The sequence below is a fragment of the Aulonocara stuartgranti genome (assembly GCF_965226115.1).
Source record: "Aulonocara stuartgranti genome assembly, chromosome: 17".
Classification (NCBI taxonomy): Eukaryota; Metazoa; Chordata; class Actinopteri; order Cichliformes; family Cichlidae; genus Aulonocara; species Aulonocara stuartgranti.
The window spans coordinates 34,088,381-34,113,668 of NC_138953.1; the positions used below are offsets into that span (position 1 = coordinate 34,088,381).

A 25,288-nucleotide genomic window follows, 5' to 3' on the forward strand; every position below is an offset into this window, starting at 1 on the left:
TGCGCAGGCCGTGTTCCTCCGAACATTTCCGGCAATTTACGGCGAGCTGTTGAAGATCTTCACTGTGCGCGAGGTGGCCGGTTTCGTCAGGGAGACTCTGGGCAGCCTGCCTACCACCGTCCATCCTGACTGCCCCCTGGAGGCCGTCAAACTGCAGTGCATTGCCAAGACTGTGGAAAGCCAGCTTTACATAAACCCAGGTAAATACTAGTAGGACAAAAAGCATTTATTCACAGCATTTGGAACATGATCACAACTCTTTAGCTCTGCAGTCCCATTTGAGAACACACCTTAGCTAATTGTTACCCTGCAGTGAGCCAAATTCCAAGTTATTAAACTGTTCTTAATAAAGGGTTTACACTGAAGCAAATTACTGTGTCAATTTTTTATTTGCAACACGCTCCCAAAGGCTGCATGTAGCAGGGAAAAAACATCCCTCATGCAAATCATATGAATGTCATACAAGATTTTCATTAGTTCCAGTCAATAATGTTTCAACTGAGCATGAAAGCAGAGCAAGACATTATGGCCCCGCGGAGAAATGAGTGTAGAAAATTTTCTTAGTTGTTCCCGTTCTGTTATTTCTACTTCATTAAGTCTTTGATGTGTTTGTGCTGTAGATTCACGATGCATCCTGTTGCCGGTGGTGCTTCGAGTGCTACAGGCCCACATGCAGGAGCAGAGAGACCTGGTCATGTGTGCCCAGATCCTCTCCAGCATGCTTTCTCTAATCAAGAAAGAGGAAAATGGCACTGCGGTGAGTATTACACTCATAACTGAGAGCCATTAGTCAGGCCCCCCTGCTTCCTTAAAGAAACACTGCAGTGTTTTGGGAAATACACTGGCTTTCTTACTGATGAGGAAACTGAGACAGCTGGTTAACTGAGCTTAGACTAAAAAGCTCAGGTAATGAAATCCATCTAAAGCATATTTCAAGCTCAAAACCCAAATTTGTTTAATCTCTTAAAAGCTTATAGCTGTCTTTAGAATTTCTTTCTTTTTGTTTTATTGATTAATAAAAAACAGTTTCAGGTTTTTATTAAATGTTAGTGCCAGAAAGAAATCCCTGGCCTGGCCTGACTAGAGCCTTTGCTTTTAGTTTTTTTTAAATTTGGCCAGTCAACTCCTTGCACTTACATCCCTGGATGCTGGAGGTCCCACTGGTCATTTGCACCTGTCTGCATCCCACTATTTCAGTAGACTTCAGTAATGCAGAGAGCAAACGTCCAATTAAACTCAGAGATCGAACAGTGGCTTTCGGTGTAAGATCCCTCCTTCCGAGCCTAATGATGGCACCGTTTGCCACATTGGGATCCTTGTGACTTCATCCTCTTTCTCAAATTTAAATTCAAGATGAGGTTGCCTTTCTCTTAGAATGAAGGAGATCCCATGAGCTCAGGGGGAGGAACTTAAAGGTGATATCTGCCAGTTCACCTGAAAGACAAAACGCAGACTTAACAATGTGGTGTATGCTGTGCAGTGCAGCGAGGAATGCCCAGACCTCTACATTGGAGAAACCAAACAGCCACTTCACAAGCGCATGGCACAACACAGAAGAGCCACCTCCACAGGACAAGACTCAGCAGTCCATCTGCATCTTAAGGATAAAGGTCACTCTTTCGAGGATGCCAATGTTCACATTTTGGACAGAGAGGACAGATGGTTTGAAAGAGGAGTGAAAGAAGCCATCTATGTCCACTGTGAGCGACCATCTTTGAACAGAGGCGGTGGTTTACGACACCAACTCTCTGCCATCTATAATCCAGTTTTGAGATCCCTTCCCAGACGCCTTAACGCCCACTCACATCCTGGGCCATCTGATCTCAGGAATTCGCATGATAAGGTGGGGCCAGGTTTCACAATGAACTCATCCGAAACTCTGGCTGATTGGGACCCACACCCAGTTTCACACTTTGGCTCAGGCGATTAAAAGATCATCAGGGGGTCCTTTTGTCCCTCTGTGGGGGGAAACTCCCACTAGGTTTATATCTGGGACTCTCCACCATTTGACTTTAGAACTGAAGAAGCTTCTCGGATGAGAGGTGAAACGTCTTCAAGCAACTTAAAGAAGTCCAGACGCTTTTCTTTGCAAGCTCCTTTGACTATCTGCCAGTTTGTTGCTTTTGATGGATTGCATCACGACTCAAAGACGCACAACAGTATTCTTCTCACCTGACTTTGAACAAGAATTTTTTAAGTCATTGCAGTCATTCATCAAATCATTGTGCTGTTGCATAAAGATCTGGTTACGCTTTAACATGTGGTGTACAACTAAAGGCGTAATTCCTACAACTAAGTGCTGATTCAATGGAAATTAAATGGAACTTTAATTACTTGAAATTACAATGAAATTATATTTACCTACAAATAATAACAATTTCATGGTAATTTTGAAGACAAACAAGAAAAAATAAAAGACCATCAAAATTTGCAGACCTGTGCTTTTCCATGAAAATTATGAAGAAGTTACATAATAATGACGACTATTTATACAGTGCTTGAAATTACTTGCGGTATAACTTTTATTTCCTCTCGTGTAAAATACCTGAAGTTATGTGTTACTTAAAATGACTTACAGACTACCGAAATGTTCTTGCAGTATACCAAGTTCTTTGTTTCCTGTAAAAATCTGACTTGTCACCCCCTTATTCTAGTGCATACACCGTTAAGTACTTGTAGGTAAATTTAAAGACATTGTAACTTCAATAAATAACACCATTTAATCACTCGGGAATTACAGCCTCAGTTGCATGTCTTATTATAAAGTGTTAGCAAATATCCCTGGCTCCTCCAAGTCATAGAATAATAACTTTTTGAAATCATAAATAATATGGTGTAATCGCTTCATAGAAACTTGTGCAGTTGCAATCAATTCCTGATATTTTCAAGAATCTGCATGACAGTATCCCTCCCATTATATCTCCCAAAATAATTAAAGAAAGTCAACACCACAGGAATCAGTCCTACACCAGTATCGTTGCCAGTACACTGCAATAGCAGATTGCTTTGTTGCGTGTATATGGTCAATTAGTCTTGGTAACCGGGACACTGGCAGCAGTGCAGTCCAGTAATGAGAGCCATCAATTTAGCAATGGACACTGTCAAAGCGGCAGTCACTTTGAGCTGTGTATGTGTATTTGTGTGATTTGCCTGTCTGTGTGTACCTGCTCAGGTTGCCGGGCTTTTACCGGTCCCTGCAAAGGAGGCAGCTAGTGGAAGAGGCAGCCAGAAAAACACATACACAAATGCGTGCACACATGAGCACCCACTGGCACCATATCTAAAGGGAAGTGACAGCAGTGGCAGTCAATGTGCCAGTGAGGCTCCTTCTCATTATCACTCTTTCCAAGACCTGTCTGTCTTGTCAGGGGTAGAGACTAGAGAGAAAAACACACACACACACACACACACACACACACACACACACACACACACACACACCAGTTTATTCACTGCTCTATTTGAGTTTCTTTTCATCTTTAACTGCCTCTACGTCTTTTGTATTCTACCTTCTCCTATTCGTTTCCATTCTCCTCTCTCTTTTTTAAGTTATAGTCTCAAAATGTTCTGCATGGCCCTGAAACTTCTTATTAGTCCACATTCTGGTGCAAGACTCATTAAAACTGATGAAAATAGAATTACAGGGTAGCGGTGGCAGGGCGGGGAGGGGTGTAGACGTTGGCTCGGAGGCAGAATGGTGTCAGTTGTTGAATCCGGTTGAGTGTTGTGCTAGCAGATTCATTCTCACATGGGTGTGTTTTCTTTTCCCTCTCAGGAGCTTGTGGTGTCTGAGGAAGTGGAGCTAATTGTGGAAAGCCTGCTGGGAGTTTTACTGAGGACTATCTTGGAAATTAGCAACCGGCCCCAGCCTGCTGGAACCTCCATGAGACTACAGTTCCAGGATGTCACTGTATGTGTGTTTTACTGTGTGTGTGTGTGTTTGTAAGCTAGCTTACTGCTATAAATGCCAGAACTTGACAATATGTAGAAGCGTAATTAGATTAATAAACATAGTTTCTGGAATGGCGGAAATGGTGAGGTGGATGACAATGTGATCATCATTGTCTGATGAAGGAAGGTCAAGGAAACTCTTAAAAATCCTGTTAACATAAGTACAATTCTTACTAGTTCCACTATTATTTTCAAAGCACAATAGATCTTATTTTTTGAACTCATTTCTTCTCCAAAAGGACAGAAAAATAAAAGTTTTCCCTGAATATGCAACAACATTAAAGCTCCATCTTCTCCCTCTCATTATGTGTTGTGTTGTCAGGGAGAATTTGTGGCATGTTTGTTGGCGCTTCTGCGACAGATGAGTGACAAGCACTATCAGAAGCTGCTGCAGGCGTTCAGCAGCAAAGACGACCTGAGGGTAAGACCACTCGATCTTTCTCTCTTTCCCTCCATCCATATCTGTCTGTCTGCAAGTCTAAAAGTAAAAGATTATAATTAATGCCTGTTGATGGTATTACTACAATTTCTACAAATTGTGTAGAATTGGGCAGCAGGAAAAATAAGAGACAGAAAGATATTAAGTTCATGGGTTTACTCTATTGGGAATTAATGTTAACTGAAGTAATGTGCTTTTTGTGAGTTCCATTTCTGATACATGCATCAAAAAAAGTGTAATCAAAAGAGTTTACTAAGTGAACCCTGATGCTGGGTTTGGTGGTAAAACCTAAGTGAAACATGCAGATGAAACCAGATTTACTGCTTTCACATGTGCAGCGCATCTTTCTAGAGGCTCAGACTTTGAGTGTATAATATTATTACAGTTGATAACACAGCACATCCTATCCTATGTACAGACTACATAGTTACATAGTAGATCTGCATTTGCCTTAACACTTGAGAAGTGTTAGGATCAGATATTTGTGTACAGTGTAGTGTCCTTAAATAGAGCTGATATTAACAATTCAGCACCATGGACAGATGCAGAGGAAGTTGTTCTACCTTCATACTAACTCTGAGCAGATTTAATGTGGTTCACACTGGAAAAGAGCCCCTTTTCCATTAGTACCTACTTGGATCAACTCGCCACAGCTCACCACAGGTTTCAGGGTTTTTCATTAGGTCATAGTACCTGTACGGCCAGGGTTCCAAAGCGATCCATGCAGGTTCTAAAATGTGATGTTGTCAGACTGCATGCCACCAATTGGCTGGTCAGTGGTGTCACTCGATGAGTCATAAGAGCATCTTGTTTGTTAATGGAAAATCGGTCGATCCAAGTCTATCTGAGGAGGTACAAATGGAAAAAGGACCTACAGTGAAGTTTTAGGTTGTTTGTTTTCCCACAGAGCGTGCAGAGATAAAGAGAAGTCAAGAAGTAGCTTATAGCTAGAAAATATTAAAATGGCCAACAGAAACATTTCTTTTATATATTTTTAATTATACCTAATATATAATAGGATAGTAAATGGTTGTCAAAAATAAGCTCCATCCCGAATCTTTCTTCTGCAATAACTCTTTACTGAGTAACAAACTTAATGTGCCTTGGTGTTGTTTTGCATGTGTTTGTGTTGCAGGATTTCCTCCTTCATATCTTTACAGTCTTCAGGATCCTAATCCGACCAGAAATGTTCCCTAAAGACTGGACTGTCATGAGACTGGTCACGAACAAGTAAGAACACACACGCAAACAAATCAAGGAAAGCAGGAAGAGGACACGAATGAGGACAGACAGGAAATCAGAGGCTCATGCAGATATGCAGTATGCATCTCACTCACAACTAGTCATTTATTCTGTTTGTGTGCTTTCATCTGCTAAAATATTCAACCTTGGTTCTCTCAGTTAACACTTGATTTTGATCGCACAAAAAGCTTCAGAAGATGGAGAGATTTGAATGTAGTGTGCTCATTTAATATGAGAGTAAATGCAGTGCTTATCCATCCATATTATTGTCTGGAGGTCACTATCAAGTGGCACAGAGATGATATCATCTAGGAAAAACAAGTAACAGTTGTTTCATAATGAAAAGGTTTTGTCAGACAGAAAAGTGTAACTTAAAAATGTTATGCCTTAGCTATTTATGGTTTTGCCTCTCTGCTCACATTTTCCTTTAGCAGTGCAGAATGGAAATGACAGATTCCCCTCCAAGGTGACACAGTAGTAATCTTCTCCACCTCTTGCTTTCTGCGTCCCTTTTTGTTCTTTTAGTGTCATCATCACAACTGTCCTCTACCTTTCTGACGCTCTGAGGAAAAACTTCCTCAATGACAAGTTTGACTACAAGGTAAGGGAAGTTGGCAGGCTTTGTGTGCGTGTGTGTGTGTGTGTGTGTTGTCTGAACAGTGCTGCAGTGCTTCAGAAGTCTGAATGTCAAAATAGCTTCAAAAAGTTTGCTGCATTACTTTACTACTGACACACAGGCAGACACATATATAATATGGAAGTTCATCACACATCACAAAAACTGAGACATGGATATAAAATCGACCCAATACTATTATTTAGATGCTTAAGGCAGACTGTGCAGTAGTGAGCTGAAAGCTAAAAAACAGAAGAAAGAACAATAAATATACTTTACACCAACATCAAATACATAATCTGGTTTCAGTATTTTTTCTATATGGTGCTTGACCAGGTACAGTCATGGACTATCTAACAGGCTTGATTTGATCCATTTGGAAACATATAGAAAAAACAGGGTAATTCTAGACCACCAGTGCATTTTGGCTTTTGTAGCGTTTTTAAACTGATTCGTGATGGTTTGTTGTTTTCATAAACATTTTGAGATGTTTGAGTCTAGTGTCTTAAACTAATCAATAGACTGATGGCTGATTTTAGGCCATCGTTTTAATTGTTGCAACTCTCCCCATGAGTAATATAGGTGAAGTATTGCACTCTGTGAGATAATCCCCTCTACATTAGTAGAGGAATGTGATTCAGTCTGAAAATTTTTACACCTAAACATCTGATGTTACCTGACTGTAGCGCAGTGGTGGAGATGTTCTTAAAGATTCAATTCAGAGGCGAAACTGTTGATTTACTCTAGTTGATGGAATAGTCTAATATAGACAAGTAATCTATAAGTGTGATCATCTTCAGCAGAGAGGTATGTGAGTTCTCAAGGTAAAGTAACACATCATCAGCGTATAGGCTTATCCTATGGTCTGTTTTTTCAGTTTGAATTCCTTTAATAGCGGAATTTTGTAGGATTGCTGCTGCTATTGGCTTAATGAAAATGATGTAATCTGAAGATCTGGGAGGCTGTTTGTCCTATCAGTATTGTGTCTGATAGTAAGTTACTGTGTACCCACATGCAGGTAGACACTTTTGTAGGTTAAAGTCAGGAGGTTGTGCACGTTAACAAAGTGATGTTTTTTTATTGCAGGTGTGGGATTCGTATTTCTACCTGTCTGTAATATTTATCAACCAGCCCTGTCTTCAACTTGAATCCTTCTCTCCCTCCAAGAGAAAGAAAATACTGGAAAAGTAAGTGCTGATTATTTACAAATGCTTGGTATTCTTTGCTGGATGCGTTAGAGCAGTCTGTAATGAGCCACACACCTACTCAACAAGCCGCTCTATCTTGCTCCTCCTGTCTGTCAAGAACCTCAACACAGTGTACACTCACTCTAATGACTGCTTAACATGCTGTTCTACAGCTTCCATCAGTATGTGCACACATTTTTAACCGCATTTTGTTGTTGTTTTTTTTTATCATGCAGATATGGAGACATGAGGGTGATGATGGGCTGTGAGATCTTCAGCATGTGGCAGAATTTAGGTAAGGTGATAGAGGCCCATCATAGCGCACATCTTATTCCTCAACATGGGCTACACCCATGACGGAGAAAGTTGTTAAGCTCATCGTCCTTCATGTGGCATATTCACAAGAGATACTTACTGAGTACTTACTCAATGTTTCCATGCACGGGATCCGTCTCATTGTGCTTTGCAATTCACACCTTTGCTGGATTCCAGCTTGATCATTATATGGATGGATCTGCATGATGTGTAACAACGTGGGCCATCATGCGGACCAAATTCTCATTTATAAATGGCACTACAGCCTCCATAGTGCTCATAAAGGAAAAGAGGCCCAAAAAAAGCTGGAGAGTGTGCAGAAAGAAAAAAAAAAGTAAAAGATTTGCTGATGCAGGACCTAAATGTTTGGAAAGAAATTTGTGAAGGGATTTTAACCTAATGACGTACATGGCATATTTGCAGGTACTTATAAGTGCTAGTGTTTGATTTCATTTCAGCAATAGCTGGATCTCTTAAAGTCCTGTGGTTCTATTGAAACTATCTAAATCCTGTTTTTATTTATTCATATTTATTGCTCCTCTGGTGCAAAAGTAGAGCTCTTGGAATCTGTGTGATGCAACAAAGCAAACAACTCTCTGTACTTGAGCTGATGGGATCTAAAAAAAACAAAAAACCCTTTTTTCTTCTTTATACCATTTGTCACCATGGCAACCGACTGGATGCCTTGGTCTCCTTTATGTGGATGCTTTTGTTCTGACTCTGTGATGGATGGATGCAATTTTGTTTTATGGTAATTTCCAACGTACTGTTCAAGTGTGGTTTTTCTCATTTTCAAGTACACTTTGGAACCCCCCCCTCCTTTCTTTTTTTATTTGATAGTAATAATAACGTTACATCTTTCTGCTGAAAATGATGGAATAAACTGTGCACTCTAAGTTGTTTCGTTTTAGCACTTCAGCCAAATTGGAAGGAATTTGTGAAGTGCACTTTATTAGAATCTGTCTAAAAGGGAGGACAGAGGAGAGAAATCCACTTGACCTTTTGAATTCAGACCTGTGTTAGCCAAAGAAAACAAAACATCTGAGGCATTATTTTTTAAAGGTGTAATGTTTGTTTAAATGATTAGAATGGGGGAGTAGCAGAAAACAATCAAAACAGAAAGTTTTGGGGCTTTTGGGAACTTCATGAACTGCTAGAGCAGGATTTATTGCAAAGGTTTTGAAGGAAGACACCTTTCCAGAGTTGGGTAAATTGTCTCTGACATAAAGAATATGCTGTGTGCAGGGATAAAGTGAAAGCCTGACCTCTGTGCCGATCTGTATCTTTCCTCCAGGTGAACATAAGTTGAACTTCATCCCAGCAATGATTGGGCCGTTCCTGGAGGTGACGCTGGTGCCTCAACCTGATCTGAGAAATGTCATGATCCCCATTTTCCACGACATGATGGACTGGGAGCAAAGACGCAGTGGCAATTTTAAGCAGGTACTGCATGCTGCTGTTTCACTGAAATCAATTCACCAACTCAGAACTATTTAATCTTGGCTTTAACTGTTAGTTGCAAAGGTTAATGAAAGCTAAATTCATCCTTGTCATAATCAAAAATAAGCCACATCTATATAACTGGATAATTGGAAATATAACTTGTAATAATTGCAGTGTGTGATGTTTAATTTCCTTCTAAAACATTTACATTCATTTATAGCTGGTTTTGTTTATCATTGCTAAATAATAATATTATTTACATTTCTGAAACTTCAGAAACCACAATAATTAGTATAATATATGAACTGAAGCATGTGAATGTGAGAGACAGAGCATTACAGAAAACAACTACTTATGTTTTGTTGCTAAAGGTGGTTCTACAGGCTACTTGGTCATGGCATGTCTTTAGTTTTTCACATAACTGTAAATTCTAACAATTTAACTGTAAAGAAATTGACAGATGGGTGAGATCGATTGGTGTCTTGTCACTCACAAAACGTACTCCCTAAAGCATATCCTGCTTTATTATCAACAATTCTCTAAAAGTATCACGTTGTATAAACTAGTACTCAAAAATCATTAGTAAAATGTCTATTCAGGTAATAAAACAAGTGATCAATAAGCAGTCAGATTTTTCTCAGTCAGAGTCAAAGTCACCCTCTGCTGGTCATTGCAAATACTGCAAGTTTAAGAGAATTATGCATTCTCATTCAGATAATTAAGTCTACTTTTTTGATGCTGCACACTTTAAGATCAAGCTCTGCGTTCTTCTTTGTTATGTCAGTGTTGTTCAGACTGCGAGCCTCTGAGCTTTAAATGCTTTTCCTCACAGGTGGAGGCCAAGTTGATTGACAAGCTGGACAGCCTGATGTCTGAAGGCAAAGGCGATGAGACATACAGGGAGCTCTTCAACAGCATGTGAGTTGGTAAAAGAATCAAGAAATGTTACAAAATCTAATAAAGTAGAAATTTTCCAGAAAGACTTTTGAAGGAAAAGTCTCTGCAAATTTGTTAAATAATTTGGCTGCGAAAGCAATTTTTAAAAATTTATTTATTTATTTTTTACAATAAACAGTAAAATCCCAGCAAAAACCTACTTGAAAGTGCATGAAGGCTAGTTTAGGAGACCTGGGCACTTCCAGTGAAAATAGCTGTTTATGGGGGTCTAATTACCTAAATGATGCAACCCACACAAGGCTTCATCAGGTAAATTATCTGCGTGGGCTGCAATCTGCAGGTCATTTGCCTCACTAAATGGGCGTTTTATCGGGAAGTGGATGTGTCTAAGTACTCTGCTTTTGAGAATTAGCCTTTAACCCTGAAAACCCAGAGCACAGATAGCAGCATTACAGCTCTGAAAAGGCCTCTTGTACTTCAATAAAGAAAGCCATTAAATGGGTTAGGTTGCTTTCAGAGCATGTAGCTAATGAGGGAAGCAACACAGAAAGCTGCAGGCTTACTTTCAAACTAACAAACATGTCATTATTATACAAATATACAATAGGTAGTTTTGTATTTGAAATTGCTTATGTAAAGCATATTTTTCAAGCAGTGAGAGGTAAGTGATGAGCATTTAATCGCCTTCATCTTCACTCACACCTCCTCTTTGGTCAGCTCCTTTTGTCTGTCCTTGAGTTTCCAGGTTTGTACACCTGCATGCTTAGTGTTTGTGCACACCTTTTCATATATGTGTGTGTGTGTGTTCACCTGAGTGTGTGCGTATGTTGGTCCCTGCTTCTTTTCTGTTTATATTTTTATGTCGCCCTTCTCTCTGGGCTGTTAGTATTTGAAGCTTTCAAAGCAAAAATCTTGCATTTCAACTTCAAAAGAAAAAGGAAAAGAAAACCATGTTGCATTAAATGAAGTCGTATTTCCGAATCACTCTTCTGCTGCCGCCCAGCCACAAATCAAAGTGTGATCTATTTTATGAGTATGGATCCACTTCTAATATCCCTTTGTCTTCCATAGTCGATCATTCTCTTTCCCACCATTTGTACACGTGAAACATTAATAAAATGCAGAGGCACTGCGGTTCATATTTTGTAAAGTTCAGTAGTTATAGTGTGCGCTATATTGTAATCATGCATAATAAGTTATTATTAACACTTTTTTATGTTTAATTTCAATTTTCTTTTGTTTTTCTTGATTTAAGCCTACTATAAGTTCATAATTATTTTTTTTTCCTACTAAGTCCACTAATCCCTAAACTAACCTGTGTGAGTGTGTGCTAATATTAATATTAATTTATTCCGCCTATGCTTCCCGCCTGGAGTAGAATTCCTCTGTTTGGTCCGTACCCTAGGTAAGACACCCTCCTCTTTGTTCTCTCAGTGTCGTCTGTGTGAGGGGAAATGTGGAGCAATTACAAAAAAAAGAAGAATAAACAGCTTCAGTATTTTGGCTGTTGTGTGTTTGCCCGTAATTCTATAAAAACCTGTTTTGGTGGCATAACAGTAAATAAGGTGTTGTAAAAATTTTTAGCCACCTTTGTGTTTTTTCTTTCTTGAGCTCCTGTAGGCAGGCCAACAAGCATAGGTGACACCAGTATGACTGCTATTAATTTTGCTTCGCCTCCTTTCCTTTCTTAGTTGTTTCTTCCATCGCCCCCCCCCCATTTGCCCTCCCCGTCTCTTTTGGTCTTTACATCTTTGTCTTGTTCTGTCTCTCTTCATTTGTCCTTCAGCCTGCTGAAGAAGATCGAGAGAGAGACCTGGAGGGAGAGCGGGATCTCTCTGATCGCTACCGTCACTCGTTTAATGGAAAGACTGCTAGACTACAGGTGGGTGCGCGCACACGTTCACAAAATACTTCCAGAGACACACGTGCTTGGTCCTTTTAGTCAAATTCTCAATGTTTCTATTGCAGGGATTGTATGAAGTTGGGAGAAGTGGATGGCAAAAAGATCGGATGTACTGTCAGTTTACTGGTGAGTGTCAGGCAAATATGTCAGTGTTTATCTTCTGTTGCTATTGCACTCTGAAGTTATTACCTTTTTATTTCAAAATGATGAAAAAAGTAAAACATATGTAATATATAGATGATAATTGAGTATTCTTGTGGGTTTTTTTTTAATTTAACTGGAGTTATGTGCAAGAGGACCTCAGTGTGTAGGCAGAGGGATCAAAAGGCCCCTGCAAATCAGCAGCAGAACTATATTGTTGCACCACTTTTAAATGCCTTCATTACTTGTTTAAATTCCCTCTCTAATGGTTATGATGGTCTCTCTGCTAATGTTTTCCGTCTTTCTCTCATGTTTTTTCATTGAATCATCTCCCGCTCCTGCCAGAACTTCTACAAAACAGAGTTGAACAAAGAAGAGATGTACATCCGCTACATTCACAAACTGTATGATCTGCATCTGAAAGCACAAAACTACACAGGTACATTGAAAGGAATATACTGCCTTGTAGTACAGTGTGACTGAGCGTGGGTGATGCATTATTGCGGTTTTACTGTTTGTCATAACCAGGGCTTTAAGTTGGGATTTGGCAGGGAATCATAAGGTCTGCTGTAAGGGGACAGAAATAAGTCATTACGTAATTCCCATTGTGAGGTCCAGTAGGTTTAAATTTTTTTTCTTTGTGCAGCTTTTCCTGATGCTGGTTCTTAAGTTTACTAAACTTTGTGGATTTAGCCACTACATTCTACGATTAATAAGAAGATATTACATGAGCCATCACTAATTTCTTAGTCGGCCAGCAGGGAAGCCCAGACCTCCCTCTGGCCACCTCACCTCCTCCAGCTTATCCGGGGAGTCTTTCCTAGGCCAGCCAATAGATCTAATCTTGTCAACATGCTGGGGTCTACACATGTTAGGACATGCTAGACCGGAACACCTTACCCAAATCTTGTATCCGTGATCTCATTCCAATAATGTTATAAAATAGATCAGGTTTAGATGAACAGATTCATGGCTTTTCTCCACAAAGATGCACCATCTGGTGGCAACATTTTGGACACAATTTACCCACCTTGGGCACCAATTAAAATTTTAACAGTTAGATTAAACAGAACAGAACATCGAGAAATACAATGAAGGCTTGCAAGTGTCGCTTCAAATAGCACTACACACAAATACTTCAAGAGAAAGTGCAAGAAAATCAGAAAGAAGCTGAATTTCTCCAGATTCTCTACTCTCTACGACTTTGAGGGGAGAAATCTAGAACTACAGGTATATGTTAAAAAAATGAAGGATAAAACCATTGAACTAGAATGAAAAAAGATGTTCAAAGATGGAGTGTAGGTTCAATGAAATGCTGAGAAAAATACAGAGAAGTTTATACTGAAGTGCAGGTGCAAAATCAAGAACAAGAGAAAAGACATGAAGACCTGCAGTGTACGCTTCAGGAAACGCAGAGGAGAAATAAGGAGTTAGAAGGCACGTGCAACAAAGTGCAACAGAGAAATGCAGACATGCACAGGGCAAAGCTTCCTCACTTGATTCTGAAAAGTAGCCTTGTCTTCCTCTCCCTCCTACCAACTCTCCTCTCCATTCTGTTCCCTGTTGGCCAGGAGGGCAATCCTACTGAGGTGGCGGAACGCTGCCCCTCCCACTCACAAACAGTGGTTATATGACCTCATGTTGTGTGTAGAAAAGAGAAAATAAGACATTCACTCAGAACTCTACTGGGAAATTTCAAAGCATGTAGGGTCCTTTCCTTGATGCATTTCAAAATCTATAACAATTTTTCAGCAAACTCTCTTATGTCAGGTGTGGAAAAACAGTGTACAGGACTAGGGCAGTGACCTGGGTGGGAATGAATTATTTTGCAGGGATTATGTTATTTGGGGAAATATTAAACATATGTTTAATATTATGTTTAATACTTCTCTTTTTTTCTTTATTTCCCTTTTTTCTTTTCTTTTCTTTTCTCACAGCGTTAAACGAACGGGCTAATTACCCCAAATGTACAGATCATCTGTAATCCTTTTCTTCTCTTTTTGTTTATATGTATGAAAGAAAAACTCAATAAAAAGACATTGGCTAAAAATTATAAAAAGAAGAAATGGGTTATGTGTTGGAGGCCACGTTAATGTTTTACATTTTTAGCAGTGTGCTCTCCTGGTTTGACTCACCCAATAAAGAAAGGGATAGACACAAAAAAGTGTTCTCTTATGAGATAGGCCAGAATATCCGCAGATGTTTGAAATAAGAAAGACCCATGCATAATATGCATTATTTAGACTGATGAAGACCATAGATTTTACACACATTTGGATTAAAAATGTAAAAGTAAATCTCATGTGAATCAGGATATGACATGTAAGCATTAACCACAGCTGCAACAGGGGAGAGAAGGAGGGTAAAAAATGGTGCATGCAGGTGTGACCATGGGGTGATTTAATGGTTTTTGTGGCATCAGTTGGAAGCACCGCCAGACTGCAGCATATGAAAATCAACCTCACTGCCTATTAGATTTAATTGGTCATTAATCAAAGGTGTGGGATTGCGGTTCCACATAGATCCGTCCCACTTTAACCCCTGGTCTGAACACATACTGTATGATGATTATTGAAATGTGCTTTCATGTTGTCATCTGTTCATGTTCTTCTGCTTCAGTGTATTCATCAGTATTTGAGACACTGAATGCTTCACAAGTTCTTTAAACAAGAAAAAAACTTGTTTAAAGAACTTGTAAATGTAAATTAATATGCTGTTTTTCTCTGTGTATGCTCACAGAGGCGTCCTACACCCTGCTGCTCTATGACGAGTTATTGGAATGGTCAGACAGGCCGCTCAGAGAGTTTCTCAACTACCCCATGCAGAGCGAGTGGCAAAGGAAAGAATATTTGCATCTCACTATCATCCAGAACTTCGACAGGGGGAAGGTAAGCTGGAAAGCGCCAGTTTTTCCTCTACAGTCATCCGTCCAATACATTTGCATTTGACTTTACAGAAACCAGAACATTTGTCATGTGATGTAATCTGTGACATTTCTAGCACACTGGCAAGGTAGAATGAAGGAAGTAAGCTGAGCCCAAACACCAGCAGGACAACTGGTTCCCTATAACACCGCTAAATGCCAGTGAATGTACTGTGCCAGTGTAAAGCAACAGCATGTTCAGTTTTATTCAGAGGAGTTTGTGCCAAGCTAATACCCAGCAGCACGTCAGCTTCTCATGCATATTCAAGAGCCTTCTAATTTAAATGCATTTCTATTTCATACCTGGCAACGAAATAGAGGCGCAGACATATTATTGATGGCTCTCCTAGAGTAAATATATGCTGGCCATTAATACGTATATTTCAAAAATAATAAGCATCAACAGTTTCATGAAACATTAATAGTCGGCTCAGACGCATCGGGGTGAAAGATGAGAGAACTTCTTTTCCTGCTTGTTTAGTAGATACGACATCATTCACGTAAAATGAAGAGGAAGGCCAAAATCCTTGTACAGAGATATTTCTATCTGTTATGAACTGTGACGTTGACTAGAGGTCGCAGCACCTCTTCCACTTAATCAAGGGAATTGCAGGTAGCTGTAATTAGAGCGGGATCCATATTGTCCCACAGTATTCCACACTGTTCCTCTCAGATGGCGATGATGGCCACGCTGACTGTTAAAGCATGATTCGCTCTGATGGTGCCGCATTTAGCTAAAATAATCTCATCAGTGAGAAATGTGAGCGCAAACAGAGCTCAGCTAATTCAGGACGCAGCGTTTCTCACTTGATAAACGGTTCCCAGGCTGTAGTTTTGTTTTCGTCTCTCAGGAGTTGCTTTCTTTCATCATCCCAACTTCACTTCTCTTTTCCAGTTTTATCTCGTTATCCTAACTACCTTTGCTGTTTCTCTGTACTCTCAGGGGAAGGGGGGAAATGGCAAAACAAAACTACGCTCACCCTCTCAAAATAACGCATCATTACCTCTGATGTTTGGGGGGAAATCTCTTTGAATCGTTAAAAATGCCACCCCTCGTTACTCGTAGTGCAAATATCCTTTACATTCACGAATTATGCCATCTTCCAGTGCTCCCGATCACAGAGTGGAAGGCAGCAGGAAAGGAAAGCTTTTCATTTAATTAGTAAGATGGTTGGTGCTGCACGTACCTGCATCGAGAGCTTGTTTGTGTCTGCTGGCGTTGTTGACTCGCCAGTGCCATCCAGTGGAGACCGATTGTGTGAGCACTGCAGAACAAGTGTCTTAGTGTTAAGTACGTTTCGGGTCAGTCTGTAACTGTCAGACTGGGCACGATGAAGGTGACAGGGAATAAGTGTGTGTTTTTGTGTCCTCAGTGTTGGGAGAATGGCATCATCCTTTGCAGAGAGCTTGCTGACCAGTACGAGTCGTACTACGACTACAGGAACTTGAGTAAAATGAGGGTAAGTTGTTCCAGAAGCTGTGGGGATGCTGCTTGAGGAGTCCTTTGTTTTTTTGTAACCTGATGATGCCCTGGTTAGTCAGAAAAATGCATAATAAAACTAACAGATTAGACACTCTTGGTTTATAAGCAGTTTTGTCTTTTATTGTCAGATGATGGAAGCATCTCTCTATGACAAGATCATGGATCAGCAAAGATTAGAACCTGAATTCTTCAGAGTCGGATTCTATGGGAAGAAGTTTCCTTTCTTCTTACGGGTATGTAAATCACCATATTCCCTCTTTGTCTTGAACAGCTAGTTGAAGGGAATAATACTTTCACCTTCTTCAAAAAAGAAATGGCGCTTCTGAAAGAATGAACTTTTCTTATATAAGACTCTTCCAGTGGAAGGTGACATTCAGCAAGTCTTATTCAGTGCCATTTAATGATGTAACAGGCCCTGTCCTTGGTGGAGTTTGCAGATGGTGCTGCAGTTTCAGTCTGTGCCCACTAGATGTCAAGCTAACCCCACGCTGCTTCTTTCCTAACCCCCCTCTACTGCAGAATAAGGAGTTTGTGTGCCGAGGCCATGACTACGAGAGGCTGGAGGCATTCCAGCAGCGGATGCTCAACGAGTTCCCCCACGCCATCGCCATGCAGCACGTAAACCAGCCCGACCAGACCATATACCAGGCAGACGCACAGTGTATCCTTCAGTGTACATGGAGGCATGAAATAAAGTTGTGGTCAAACATGAAACCCCAACTAAGCAGATACAGTCTTGGACGTGGGGACTAAACCGACTGCATATGCATGTGTACTGTGCTGCCAGGGAGGCTCAGCTAGCCTCGTGTATACATGTACACAATTGCCCTGCAGGCGACATGAGGCACATGCTATCACGCAAACATACAGTGCTGCAAATTGCGTGCAGTATACAAAATTTAATACAAATCACAATCAGACACACTAAGGCAGAGGTCCCCAATCCCAGTCCACGAGGGCCGGTGTCCCTGCAGGTTTTAGATCTCACCCTGGGTCAACACACCTGAATCACATGATTAGTTCATTACCAGGCCTCTGGAGAACTTCAAGACATGTTGAGAAGGTCATTTATCCATTTAAATCAGCTGTGATGGATCAAGGACACATCTAAAACCTGCAGGGACACCAGCCCTCGTGGACTGGGATTGGGGACCCCTGCACTAAGGTGTTGCATTTCCTTAAACACAACAACTAAGCCATGTTCCTACCAGGGACCAGGTACAAATCAACTAACCTAAGCTCAAGCTCCCTTCATTTTTCTCATTTCCATGCAGTGTTCAGATTCACTCCTATAGTATGTGGGACTTTTTAATTATTCACACCAATGTAAGGGACAACTGTTGGCCTAGATCAGGGCTGCCCAATCCCAGTCCTCGAGAGCTACTATCCTGCAGCTTTTAGATGCATCCCTACTCCAACACAGCTGAATCAAATGGTTTGATTACCTCTTCAGCATGCCATCGTGTTTGGCAAAGGCCTGATAACAAGCCATTCATTTGATTCGGGTGTGTGGGAACAAGGATGCATCTAAAAGCTGCAGGACGGTAGCTCTCGAGGACCGGGATTGGGCACCCCTGGCCTAGATAGAAGAGGGAAGAAAACAGGCAGACTTGATGACATAGTGACACAAAGACTGAAGGAAACAACAGTAAAAGAGAGAACAGACTGAAGATAGACATGTTTACCAGCTATGAAAGTGAGGCTGGTGTCTGTCTTTCTGTGTGTGTGTGTGTGTGTGTCTTTGTCACTGCGGCAAATTGCAGTCTTAGTGTAGCAGGAACAATCGCAAAAAGGTTTAAAGTATTTTGGCAGGTGTTTGTATGTCTTCCTGTCTGGAGGTTGGCAGAGTTTGTCAACACAGTAGTGTTGCAGCCCTCAAAGTTGCTGTTAGGAAATATTCCAGGTGTGCGGGTGACATCAAAATGTAAACTGATTAGAAAATGGCCTCAAGTTAAGATGTACTTTTCATTTTTGAATAGTTTATGTACGATGTGCCTACCTTTTATGCAGACGCTCCACTCAAAGTGACGTCTGAATGAAGTAGCTGCTGTGTTGTTCTCACATTAGGCCAATCAATAGTCTCTCTGATTGCTCACCCATCTGTAAATCCTTGATACAAACACTCATGCATTTCATGTGCGTCAGCTCTCCTCCCTCTCTCTGATATAGTTGTTCATCAGTGCAGGGTTTCTCATAATAAAGGAGAGGCTGGGGATTTTTGAAAGACACTTAACTCACTTTTCACTCCTTGCCTTTTTACACTGCTCAAGTTGTCAAGTCTCACTGTATGTTTTCTCATACTAGTCAAAAGAAAAACTTATTTTTCCCTCTTGCTTTACAGTGTTGGGCAAAAGTTTTGAGTCACCCATCATTTCCTTTAATTCTGCCAGGAAAAGGGGAAGTAGGTGCTGCGATTTATTGAAACATGGGGAAACATACATGACAATACAACATATTAAGCAAAAAAAACAGCTTGTATAATCCTAACAAGCTTGGAAGTCAATATGTGGTATGATCACGTTATGATCACGTTTATTCTTCAACATAGCCTGAACTCCCTTAGGCACGTTTTATTGTCATTTCTTTAAGTAGTCTTCAGGAATAGTTCACCAGGCTTCTCGAAGGACATATAAAGATCTTCTTTGGATGTTTGATGCTTTTTTGTTGCATATTCTGTCAGGATGATCCCACACTGCTTTAATAATGTTGATCTGGGGAGGCCAGTCCATGACTAATAGTGCTCCACTGTGCACTTCTCCATCCAGATATGCATTTAATGCATTTGCAGGGTATTTGGGATCATTGTCATGCTGAAACATTGTTGCCAAGCAGGTGTTGTTTTGTTATTGATGATTTAAAATCTCACAGTACTTTTCTGCATTTATTGCATCAATTTTGAAGCGTTTCCCAAACAATGACAGAACCTTCACCATGTTTTACACATATATTACACACATTACACACAATTTGAACAAAATTTGATATGTACTGTGCATTAGAACCTGACTAACATAGGATTTTTAAGGCCGTACCGACATTTGTAATTTCTCATACTCATATATAGACCGATATATCAGATTTTGAAAAGTAAAAAGTTTTTCCTCACAGTTATTTTGTGAAGATATTAGTGAGTCTGTTCTAGAAATAATTTGACAATGCAGCTTTAACCCTCTCGAGGCAGGCGTTGCCGATTTGCAACAGTTAAAAACTAACATCCTGATTACCCCACATACATATTTTATGAGTTTTTTTTTTTTACTCAGAAGTACCACTGCAGGACTTGGTTGTGCATTAGCAACAAAAAGTTTAATTTGAGCCTGAGAGGTTTAAAACTAAACTTTATGGTTTCAAAAACGTGTTGTCAACATGGAAGTTGCATAGTGCCCTCTGGTGGACAAACTACGCAACATCATCACTTGCAACATGGTCGAAAGGTGTTTCTTCTGTCTCATCTTTTAAAAATTTCCTTTATCAGCAGTTACAAATGCTGATACACATATCAGCAAATCGCTGATATTGTCCGATGATAATAACTAGCTGATACGTTGGTCCGGCTTGACTATGCATTAGTCCAGGGGTAGCGAACTCCAGGCCTCGAGAGCCGGGTCCTGCAGGTTTTAGATGTGTCCTTGATCCAACGCAGCTGCTTTAAATGGCTAAATTACCTCCTCAACATTTCTTGAAGTTCTCCAGAGGCCTGATAATGACCTAATCATTTGAGTCAGATGTGGTGTCCCAGGGTGAGATCTAAAACCTGCAGGACACCGGCTCTCTAGGACTAACGTTCCCTACCTCTGCATTAGTCTATGCAAGAAAATGTGTGGCCAATATCTTGATTAAAGATATGCACATGAGCTCTTGCCTATGTAGGTCTTTGTCCTGTTTGAAGTTCCGATATGCATTCGGGTCATTGAAGATTTCTTTCCATTTAAGTCTGCAGTGCTTTCCCTTGTCACTCTCTCTTGCACTTTCCTTAACTTCAGGGGCTTTCAGATCTACAGATCTATGCTGTAACCCCCATCCCCGACAGTCAGGATGTGCTACAGAGAGATGGAGTGCCTGACAACATCAAAAGCTTCTACAAGTTTAATCACATCTGGAGGTTCAGATATGACCGGCCCTTTCACAAGGGCACCAAAGACAAGGAGAATGAGTTTAAGGTAAAGAAAATTTCTCTGCATTTATCTAAGGTTATCTTCTCTTCAAACCATTGATTGTGGATTAGTGCTGAGTAGAAAAAGGGAAAAAAATGAGTCTGAATGTGGAGTCACTGCAAAATGTTATGTGCTATGAAAACAGGTCTTTTTTTAATGAATATTTCAAAAGTTAAAATCATACATTTCTGAAAATTAACATTTTTCACTGATACGAAACTGCTTCGTTTACTTCCTTCTCTGCCCGGTTCATCCATCATGGGCCATGTAGTGAGTAGGGCTGCCACAAACGATTATTTTGATTAGTCGACTAGTCACCGATTATTTTTGCGATTAGTCGACTAATCAGATCATCATCCATTGGACATAAAACGTACAGCTTATTGCACCAGCAGCATCTGCTCTTATATAACTATCATTACCTTACAGCTTTAAGTGTTTAAGGTCTGTGCTAACTAAAAATAAAGAAAGACAAGATGATAGTTTATTAAATTTGAATGAAATTTGCAGATTGTTTCAGTGAAGTTTAATAAACTCCTTGCTATCTAAAATATAACAGGACACCGGAGTATATTCTCGAGCATCTCACACTTCTGATAATCAGTTGTCTGCTTGACGTTTATTTAGCTGTGTAAAAACCAGAGGTGTGGACTCGAGTCACATGACTTGGACTCGAGTCAGACTCGAGTCATTAATTTTATGACTTTAGACTTGACTTGAAAAAATGTTCTAAGACTTGTGACTTGACTTGGACTTTTACACCAATGACTTGGGACTTGAATTGGACTTGAACCGGTTTACTTGAAAAGACTTGATATTTTACCCAAAATATAAAATTTAACATGCATATTATATAGAGATTGAAAATGTGACGTCATTCACGGGTAGAACCGCAAAGGATTCTGGGAACTCGTGGCAAGCGGTAGTAGCGCACGCAGGCTTTCAATTGAAATCAGTCACACAGCGATAAAAAGAAACACAAAAATGTCAAGAAGCCGTTGTATTATTAACTGCAATAGCCGGTCGCATGACAGCCACGGGAAGCCGACGGGTAAAGAGATCGGTTGTTATCGGATTACGTCGTTGAAGAGAAATTGTTCGAGCCATGTTTCCAAAGTAACAAAGAGGCGACAGGTGGCCTGGATTGCAGCCATTCAAAGATCAAATATAACGTCCCAGAACACTCCAGCTCACAGGTTAGTCTGCTCCAAGCATTTACACGAAGGTCAGTATTTTTTAGTAGTTAATACGTCATTTTCATAACATAATTAGTGATATAGCAAGCAAGTCTGGCGCTGAACAGAAATTGTCGCGCTATGCTCCTTTGTTTATTGTGCATAAATAGTGAATTGTCCTGACACAATATTGTGTTTCGCTTCTGTTATTATGGTACATTAACAAAAACATATACTTTTATTCACAGGATAAAACAGGTTTTTTGTATCACTAATTGCCCAGTACGATTACAGCATACAATATTGTTGTCACTGCTACATTTCTGTGATGCTACCAGAAATTATTTCCACTACTAATTAATTACCGTTGAGCTCAAAGGTCCTATTAATAAACTGTTAACGATTGTGTATTTATGATGACGATTTGTGAGACTGGTAAACTTATGATACGTACGATGGTCTTTCGTTCTACACGGTGCATTTCAAGGTCCTGTACCCATCCGTCGGTAAACTGTACCCGGACTTGTTGCAGTGACCTGAAGTTACTAAACTTCATGAGTGTATGCACTCACTCCAAGAACCGTATGATTATAAATATGCATATAAATATGCTACAATGAGATAGCTGACTTCATCTAACTAGCAAATGTTGTCCAGGCTACGTTGGTGATGCAGTTCTTTTTAATGTGTATGATATTTTTGTCATGCGATTTTAAAGCCGGTCCTACAACCGCATCCAAGAATAACATGCAGCGTATCTCAGAACTGTCGGTGAAAATTATTCTTGGAGCTAGGTTTAATTGAGCTGCATTTTAAAGAGGTGCAATTTCACAATTTGTGTATATTTTCTAAGTTCACTATTTTGTCATGTGTTGAGAAAAACACAGATTTTAAAATTACATGGTCTAATATTTACATTTAGCATAACTGCAACATTATTTTTTCGTTTTTTTTTTTTTAAAGACTCGAAAGGACTTGAAATTCAAAGTTTCAGACTTGTGACTTGACTCGGACTTTTACACCAGTGACTTGAGACTCGACTCTGACTTGCCTGACATTACTTGAGACTTGACTTGAGACTTGAGGATAAAGACTTGAGACTTACTTGAGACTTGCAAAACAATGACTTGGTCCCACCTCTGGTAAAAACTATAACTTTAATCTCAGCCAAACCGATTTACTCAGGAACAAATAAAATACAAAAAAAGCCAAACAATAACATTTTTAAGTTATCTAAGTGACTTATATATCATGTTTAACCTGAGTAGCGAAAGACGGCGGTGGGTTTGAAAACGATTTGCCGGGAGTCCGGTGTTCTCACGGCTCTAGTTAGCCTAGCCCCCGGCTAGCTATCGAGCTAGTGGGTAACAGACGTCTCCGAAAACGTCGGAGCGCTTTTGAAAATATGCGGTGTCCTGATAAACTGAGCAGATATTTGAGGTTTACACAGCTACATTCTCGCCTGAAAATATGTTAAATGTTTATTTTGTGACCCATAAAGAATAACAAGAGTAATAGTAAAACTAAGTAGCTGCCGCCATTGTTGGAAACTGAGCTGGGCTGCGCTATGAATTCTGGGACAGAGCTACTTCTTCTTCGGGGTTTAACGGCAGCTGACATCCTTGTACATGCAGTGCTGCCATCTTCTGTTTCAGTCCGTTATTACACTCTTAAATCCTGCTACTTATTCCTGCGTCTTTTGTGATCTTACAAAGCTTCAAACGACGCGTCGACTATTAAATTAGTCGTCGACGATTTTGATAGTCGACGTAATCGTGACTAGTCGACTAATCGTGGCAGCCCTAGTAGGGAGTGATAGTTTGAACCAGTGCTCAGGTATTACTTTGTGTATAGTGCATGTTTTATTCATTGTGACTCCGGTATCAGTAATTATACACAGGAACTCGGATACTAGTCAGAGCAGTGTACTGCTTGGTGCAAATGAAGCCTGTACAGCGTGATGCAGTTACACACACTCAAACAGTCAGGCAGATGCACACACTCTAAACAGATATGCACACCCGACACACAGACGCGGATATTATTGTCATAAATATTCTGCTTTAATGCACACGCTTCATGCAGCCTTCTCATCTCACTTCCATCAAGGCTATTTGGCCAAATTTAATCGTGATATCATATTTCCATCAGGACTGGATATTTCTGGTCCTTACTATTAGATGGAAATAATATCTATAATAAACTTTGACATAGTGACAAGAGTATGCCGCAGGAAGGATATGGTAATAAACTGAAGTAGGAAAGAAAGCTTTTCTTGAAGTTTCTATCTGCATGACAGAAATTGCTTTTTTATGTGAGATTCTGCTTTCAACTTCCTGCTCTTAAACTGCAGTGCATGTTTTTTTTCTATCTTTTTTTTTTTCCTCAAGACTTGTTCAGGAGGATTTCTTGGCCTTAAAAAACATAAAATCAATAAAAGGGCAGCAATGTTGTGCAGTGCGTCGGAAGACCTTTCTTCAACCTGAGGACACTGGATCAATAGTGCATGTCAGCGCTCATCTGCTCTGCTGGAGTGTCCTTGAGCAAGATACTGTCTCTAAATAAATGAAGCTATACTGTGTTAGCATCTTGATCATTAGAAGGCCTTTAGAAGGGTCAGCTGAACAAAAACGCCCCCAAAGTTGTGAAAGGATTACCGATTTTTGAACACCCTGGACAGGTCGCCAGGGCTAACACATAGACACAGACAACCATTCGCACCTGCATTCACAACTATGGGCAATTTAGAGTTACCAGTTAACCACAATTGAACTCAGGACCTTCTTGCTGTGGGCAACAGTGCTAACCACCGTGCCGCCCAAAGTAAAAATGCATGGATCACATATCCATAACTCAATTGCCCTTTAGCCCCAGTTAGTATACCAAGATGTTAAACTAACATGGTAGCATGCCCACTACACATCAGATTGTGATCAACTTAGAACACCATTACTAGCATTTGGCATGACACATCATTGTGGCATTGAGGTTACAGTTCACGAGAAAAACTAGCATGCTAGCAGTTTTTAAAAACCAGCATGGCTGTAGACACTTAAACATGCTGTTGTTCTTATTAAGTAATAGCAAGCCTGTAGATCTTGACAAGGAGGGACGTTTCTAGTGCTAAGTACAGGACAGTACACCCCCCCCCAAAAAAAAGATAAAATAAAATAACTGTTTGCCGTCTATATGTAACATGTCTATAAAGTAGTGTTGTTTCACTTGTATTATAAATCTATTATATTTAGAGCCTGCTGTTAATATTAAAATTTCATAGCTTGCGTGCTGTCTTAATGACCTTTTGAGAGGCTGGAAATATAACAAGCATGCTGGCTGACAGCATAACTGTTGGAGAGGATATTAGACATATGACATATGAGTAAAAGTATGTTTTTGGGTTGTAGGCATTTTTATATTTT

At 40.1% G+C, this 25,288-nt stretch overlaps 1 protein-coding gene across 3 annotated transcripts in view; it reads left to right on the forward strand.

The window, feature by feature from the left end:
• dock4b (dedicator of cytokinesis 4b) overlaps window positions 1-25,288 on the forward strand; it is a 143,936-nt gene that overhangs the window by 92,844 nt on the left and 25,804 nt on the right. For all 3 annotated transcript variants that reach the window (XM_082510636.1, XM_082510638.1, XM_082510637.1), the window contains exons 23-40: window positions 8-200; window positions 621-757; window positions 3,776-3,910; window positions 4,274-4,372; window positions 5,526-5,620; window positions 6,158-6,233; window positions 7,335-7,435; window positions 7,672-7,730; window positions 9,045-9,193; window positions 10,026-10,111; window positions 11,877-11,972; window positions 12,059-12,119; window positions 12,480-12,573; window positions 14,874-15,022; window positions 16,431-16,517; window positions 16,669-16,773; window positions 17,060-17,201; window positions 20,534-20,700. In XM_082510636.1, coding sequence (XP_082366762.1) covers window positions 8-200; window positions 621-757; window positions 3,776-3,910; window positions 4,274-4,372; window positions 5,526-5,620; window positions 6,158-6,233; window positions 7,335-7,435; window positions 7,672-7,730; window positions 9,045-9,193; window positions 10,026-10,111; window positions 11,877-11,972; window positions 12,059-12,119; window positions 12,480-12,573; window positions 14,874-15,022; window positions 16,431-16,517; window positions 16,669-16,773; window positions 17,060-17,201; window positions 20,534-20,700 — 2,031 coding nt within the window. The remainder of the gene's footprint in view (window positions 1-7; window positions 201-620; window positions 758-3,775; window positions 3,911-4,273; window positions 4,373-5,525; window positions 5,621-6,157; window positions 6,234-7,334; window positions 7,436-7,671; window positions 7,731-9,044; window positions 9,194-10,025; window positions 10,112-11,876; window positions 11,973-12,058; window positions 12,120-12,479; window positions 12,574-14,873; window positions 15,023-16,430; window positions 16,518-16,668; window positions 16,774-17,059; window positions 17,202-20,533; window positions 20,701-25,288) is intronic.